Here is a 6,582-nt window from a genome sequence, read left to right as displayed (position 1 = left end):
GATATTCCTAAAGAATTTTTATTGACTAATGATTGACAAATTTACTCTAGATTTCTTTTTCCAACTCTTGTAAATAACACACTTTCATCACCCTCGCTAATGTGTTATTTTTACACCTGATCTTGTATGAAAAGATAACATGAACAGACAACAGACATAAAAATAAAATTATTTAAAAAAATGTTTTATTTTGTGGATAAAGGACGAAATTTGTGCACGTGCATCATTCTAAATTTTATTTGACGAAATTCTATTTTGTGGATAAAGGATATTTTGATGAAATATGAATAAAAATACAGTAAAAAATGCTTTTTGTAGTCTATTAATAAACAAAATACTGGAGCTTATACTTATACTGGAAATATGAATTACTGTACAATGAATAGGCCTACAGTTTTAAATTGTATAATGAATATTATTATTTTTTTAATTTCTGGACCCCTTTGGAAACAAACCTTCGGGTTTAATGGGTTATCCTATGCTCCATCTGACCTGCTCTTTTTTTTTCTGATGCATTTAAATGTGTATTTCTTTTCTTCAATTCATGTTTTGTGGATTTTTTTTTATTTTTTTTTTCTAATAGTGCTTTTTACGCCAAATGGAACTTTTTTATTTGGACAATAAAGTTTATCTTATCTTATCTTATCAACTCTTTGATGTTTTCCTCAAAAAGCTGTTTTGAAAAGTTTTGCTTTGTAATTTTTTTTCTGTACTCTAATTAAAATAATGTAATGTTATGTTGTGAGCATGAAATATAAACAAACAAACAAACAAAATTACATAGAAAAACTACAGTGACTCATAACCACTGTTGAAGTGGTTTAGCCAAAAACAATGGGAAAAAACGTAACATGTCGATAACAACATATAGAAATAGGTCTACACAAATTATAGAGTTTCAGTGATCCAAAAAAGTGTGTTCAGAACAAATACTAATTAGCTGTGATGGTCACTTACCATACTGCCTCTCTGCTTGCAAATGGCATCAATCTCATCTAATATGATAATATGAAGACCACTGTTTATACCACACTAAGGAATAAAAATCAAAATACAAATATACATAATAATATTAAGATTATACTAATCATACATTCATTTTAATATAGTAGTCAATATTTCCTATGATAAAAAATATTTAAGGCCAGATTTTTGCATCAAAGATGATAATTGGCTATGGTGGTCACCTGATAACTATACCTAAAGGGATTGGGCAATCAAACAATTTGTTAATGTTTTTATATCTAGTGTGATTTTCATTGAATAAGAAATGTTACAGTGTGACTAAGGAATTAAAATGTTTTAAACTAACCCTCTTTTGTTCCTCTTCAGCTGCCTGAAATAGCTTTCTAATATTTGCCTCTGATTCACCAACAAATTTATTGAGAACCTCAGGTCCATTGACAATTTGTGGTTCACGGGCATTTAACATTTTACCAATGGTCCTAGCCATCAACGTTTTACCAGTACCTTAACAGAGGAGAAATGCAATTGTTAAATGTGTGATGTGTAGCATTTAATTTGTTTTTTTATTATTATTATTATTATTATTATTATTATTATTATTATTATTATTAACCAGGAAAAAAAAAGTATGTTTACATTATTTATCAAATAGAGTATTGCTTTGTAATTTCTGTGATTAAAATATAAATATTGGGTTGAAGTTTGGAATAATTAGCTTGATGTTAACATATTGTCTTCTTCAAAGTAGTGCACCTACAGTACCTACCAAACCTTTTACTCTGTAATGCAATATATGAGTCGTAAAAATGTTTTACTTGTTTATAGCATGTTTATTTACTACACATATACAACACACTTATGTTAGATAAACAGGCTGAAAATGACAGAGTGCACTCGCAACTTATCTACAAATTTGCACTTTTTCTGTTCAACAACACAAAAAATAGGTTTTGCCATCACCTGGTGGTCCATATAGTAGTATTCCTCTCACATGCTTGGCACCAATCTGCTCCACAAACTCCGGAGGGAAAACACGAGACGCAAAGGCTCTCCTAAAAATATTGGAGAATTCCTACAATGAAATGAAATTGTGTTAAATTGATTTAAATTTTTAAAATCTCATTTTTAGAATATAATTTTGAATGATAATTTTTATTATTGATACATACAGAATTAAATTAAATTGGCTTCATCTCCATGACTGTCTACAGAACACATCCAGTGACACAGAATACTATTTTTTGAGGCAGTAAGATGGAGAATATTCTTGGCAGTAGAATTTAGGAAAACTTCAGCCTCATCCCAGATGATGAATGTGTAGCTTACCTTATCCAGACCACCAATACCCATTTGTTTAAAATCCCAATCAGGGTTGATGATGGATTGGGCTCCTGATTTCCTGAAATAGTAATACAAGTAACAAAATTAAAAAGTTAGTCCAAATAATTCAAATGATGCAATTAATATATTGAAAGGCTTCTCCCAAATTTACCAAGTTACATACAAATTTAGTTTTAAAAATTTCATAAATAATACTAAACATAACAAAAAGTCAATATCAATAAATTAAGTTCATGATAATAACAATGTTCAATTAAATATAATACACCAGACAGCCCTCAAAATTAAGAAAAAAGTATGTCAGCAAAAAAGAAAGAAAATCGCCGACGCCATAAAACTGACGCCGGTTTTAACGTCGGCAGTTTTTAGATTCAGCCTACAGCCCTGAAATCAACCCATGCTGACCTGTTTCACCTTGCTAGCTAGTGTTGTTTGTTCCAGGTTAGGAGGCACCTGATCCCCGAAAAGATCAAGACTTAACCAATGCTAACCGGAGTACATAAACACAGATCTCCGGTTGGCGGTGATGGAGTAATCCCATACTTCGGTTTGGGTGCTAGCTTGGTGTTTATTGTTTTGTTTTTTGGGGGTTTATTTTCCGGCTTTTTTCTTTGTGTTCTTGACTTCAATATTGTCTAACGCATAGAGACCTCGTTTTATTTGCGCTATATAAATCCATCTTTTATTATTATTATTATTATGTGCCACAGGCCCGGCGGCTGATGGCTTACAGGTACGATATTGAGGGAAAATATGTAGGTCTGCTGTAGGTCTAATGTGTAAACATACAACAGATCTGGCTAACATTTAACGATTTAAGAATTAATTTTCAATCTTTACTGCAGAAAATAACACTGTGCTGTGCGTAACCATGGCATAGTCGGTTTTTTGTTTGATCTCTCTTTTTGTTACTAAAATATGCTGCGCATTGTCAAGAGTCAGACTTTTATAAGTACTGTGAAAGCATTACGCATTACATGGTGAAGTAGCCTATTCTATAAGTGCTTGTCCACGGACAAGTGGTCCCTAAAATTCTTGTTGTCCGACCGTAAAAAGCACTTGTCCCAGGCATCAGGCAAGTGGGTTTGCTCAGGCTTGAAGATGATAATGGTGTACCATTATCATCTTTGTTGTCAATATCATTATTACACTACCTTATTATTACTACTGCTACTACTCTACTTTATTTTTAATAAGAAAGTATTTTAAATCTTGGATGAACCATTGTTTAGCATGTGACGCTAATACAAGTCATATAAATATTGATCTAACTATCCACCTGCAACTACTGTATTTAGGATTACTCATTTTTTTAATGCTGAATATAATTATAGGGGCTACTAGCATGACACACTTACACTTTTGACTTTCCAGTTAAATTAAGCGCCGAGTTTTCTGCTTTTTCAAATATAATCTGACTGTTGCTCAGCAATTCACCAATTGTGAGTGTTGCTGATTTACCTGACCCACTATGACCTCTTAATATGGAAGGGTCAGCTCCTGTAAAAAATACAAAGATTCTTTATATTAAATTAAAAAACTAAATTATTTGCTGGTTCATTTCAACTCATATAGTAGATGATATTGAAAGGATACGGTACCTTAGAAATACTGCACTCCTTGAAAACCTATCCTGTAATCCAATACTTTCATAATTACACAGAACAAAAATAACGTTCCCATTTCTAATGATTTAATTATATATGCAAATTATTTGAAAACCCCTTAATTTTAATTCGCTTGCATTAATTGTTTAGACAATCCCTTAAGTTAACTAGTAGTATTATAATTTGATTAAAATTCCTTATATTAGTTCGAATTAAGAGGGCAGTTTATGAATCTCTTTTTAAAAGATGATTCTCTTACACCAACGAATTTGCCGTAAATTAGTCAATATGATTTCTACCAGGTCTGCGGTGAAGCATGCACTCACTGATCATACATACCACTGATTTCTTTCACCAACAAGCTCAGTAATTTCTTCTCAGGCATTTTGAATACCATCTAGAGGAAAAAGTGAGAAATTAATAAAATATTTAGAAGATGTATTCAAACAAACTGGTATTTAAATTAGATCTAAAATAAAAAAAAGTGTTAGTCAAATACGAATAACATGCTGTAAAAGCAAAACTGATGTTATGTTGTTGACAATGTAATACAGGAGACAATACAAGTGACTTCTTAGAACATGTAATTTATTTGGTGTACCATGATACATGGAATGAATAATATGTGACTGAAACCCGGACTTCCACTGGGTCTACGCCCATGGCCCAGGACCCCCGTCCCCCCAGCCGACTGGTGTATAGTCACACATTTCAAATCTCTCAGGTTGGTACTATGGCGTTGTCTGATGGAGCTTATAATTCCATAGTACGAAGGGAAAACAGCAAGAACAACATTGGCAGGTTTCAAACTTGGTTACTCTCACACCAAATTCCAATTCCCACACTGTGTAACCTTTTAATTGATATATTTAGCAGCTATTAGTGGATTGAACAGTTAGAACGTATAATTATTATTACATCTAACCACTCTCAAAATGGACAACAATTGCAATATAACCCATAACATAACGGGTAATATAACCCATTACCGGTATGTAATAAATAATGTGTAAACTGAATCTCAAAATGAGGCTTTAGAAGAGATTGATTTGTGACAGTATGCAACCTACCTGTTGGTCTACGCTGAAAGCCCTCCTGACAAACTGATTACAGAATTCCTGGGCCATCTTATCTGAATCATAAGCTTCACTACTTGCACTAAAATAAAATAAACATCATTTTAATTTACATTAAGTATTATCAGGTATTATGTATGTTATTTATTTAAAAACTGCAAATCTCTTGTTTTTAGAATAGACATCCTATTGCAGAAATGCCAAAAAAGATACATGTGGCTACTGAATTGCCTTTTTTTGGTTTTGTTTTTTTTTTTCTGTTTGTATGGTATGTTTTAATGTATTCCATTTGTTAGTGTTGTATTAAGTTCAACCGAATAAGGAGATGCTAAGTTTGCTTCAGGGTGTGAAAGAAACATTTTCATTTGTTTTTTAAAATAAATCAATTTTAATTATTAAAAATATTAACATTAATGACAGTAAATATGAGGAAAGTCATGTATATAGTTTTCAACTAAATAATAAATGTCAAATAAAAAATAAAATATACAAATACAATTTGTTAACACTTCTTTTTATTCAGGAATAAAAAAATGTCTTTATTCTGTACAAGCTTGAATAAGCAATGTGGTGCTTATAACATTTGGAGGCTTCAGTGCGGTGCTTATTCAAGAGTGGCGCTAATAAAAATAAATACTAGTGTGGCGCTTTTATGCCCATTCCCATGTTACATATCTCACATTCCTGTAATACAGTAGGCCTATCATAGGTCCAATGTCATAGTAAATAAACACTTTAATACAAAAAAAGAAATACTTGTGTATTCATTGTGTTACTTATTCATCTTAACACTGTATACATTGCATTTAAAACCCAAATTGTTTAATTACACACAAGGTAATAATATACTCTTAAGAGCCACGATGCTTATTCGAGAGGGGCGCTTTTTCGAGCATTTAGGGTAATTAAAATCTATATAATCTGAATCCACGATTTTGTATCAAGATAGCAATAAAGGCTTTTATTTTAATTATAAATCGCATTATTACAGAAAACATATTTTTAAAAACTTTTTATCACTTGCAAATTGACATCTTATTGAACATTTCAAACATTTTTTGCCTGCAGTCTGGGTGTTTAATTTTGTGAATAAAATTTTCCCAAATAGTTGTCTGTACTGAACATGATGGATCAATCAGCATACATTCCACAATATTTTTGCCCATTTCTTGTGTTGAACTTCTTGGTTCCTTAAAGCTGTATAACCTTTGCTTTTATGGTTACGAGTTGAGCGTTGCTTACACTTGAAAGCAAAGAAATGTTTTGGGTTGATAAATTCCTAAATGTGGAATGGTATCTCCAACTGCTTCACTTTAACTTTTGAGTTTATAAGAATACCTGGCTTTGGTACCAAAATCGCTCAACTTCACTGGATTTTGGTTTTCAGTAGTTCTGGAATTCAGTGTGATTTGAAGCAGAAAAACAGTTTTCTGAAAATTTTCTGCAGTGCTTGGTAATTGCACTTTGAATTCCTGATTTTTGTTTGGTTTTTTTAACTGGAGATACATTATAAATGTAGCCTTCCCATGTCTTCCATTTTTTTGCCATATTTTTCAGTTCATTAACCTGAAATGATAAAGTATAATGCAAAA

The 6,582-nt window shown here is 31.7% G+C and overlaps 1 protein-coding gene across 1 annotated transcript in view; it reads right to left on the bottom strand.

The window, feature by feature from the left end:
- LOC117100719 (vesicle-fusing ATPase-like) overlaps nt 1-6,582 on the bottom strand; it is a gene marked incomplete at both ends in the record, with an annotated part of 42,174 nt that overhangs the window by 32,049 nt on the left and 3,543 nt on the right. The window contains 7 exon segments of the mRNA XM_033240511.1: nt 958-1,032; nt 1,313-1,470; nt 1,927-2,038; nt 2,293-2,365; nt 3,666-3,807; nt 4,254-4,311; nt 4,985-5,072. Coding sequence (XP_033096402.1) covers nt 958-1,032; nt 1,313-1,470; nt 1,927-2,038; nt 2,293-2,365; nt 3,666-3,807; nt 4,254-4,311; nt 4,985-5,072 — 706 coding nt within the window.

The sequence above is a fragment of the Anneissia japonica genome, unplaced genomic scaffold (assembly GCF_011630105.1).
Source record: "Anneissia japonica isolate Jap-2015-1 unplaced genomic scaffold, ASM1163010v1 scaffold1430_len515961_cov162, whole genome shotgun sequence".
NCBI lineage: Eukaryota > Metazoa > Echinodermata > Crinoidea > Comatulida > Comatulidae > Anneissia > Anneissia japonica.
The sequence above is the reverse complement of the archived record's forward strand: the minus strand, read 5'-3'. Positions and strand labels throughout refer to the sequence as shown.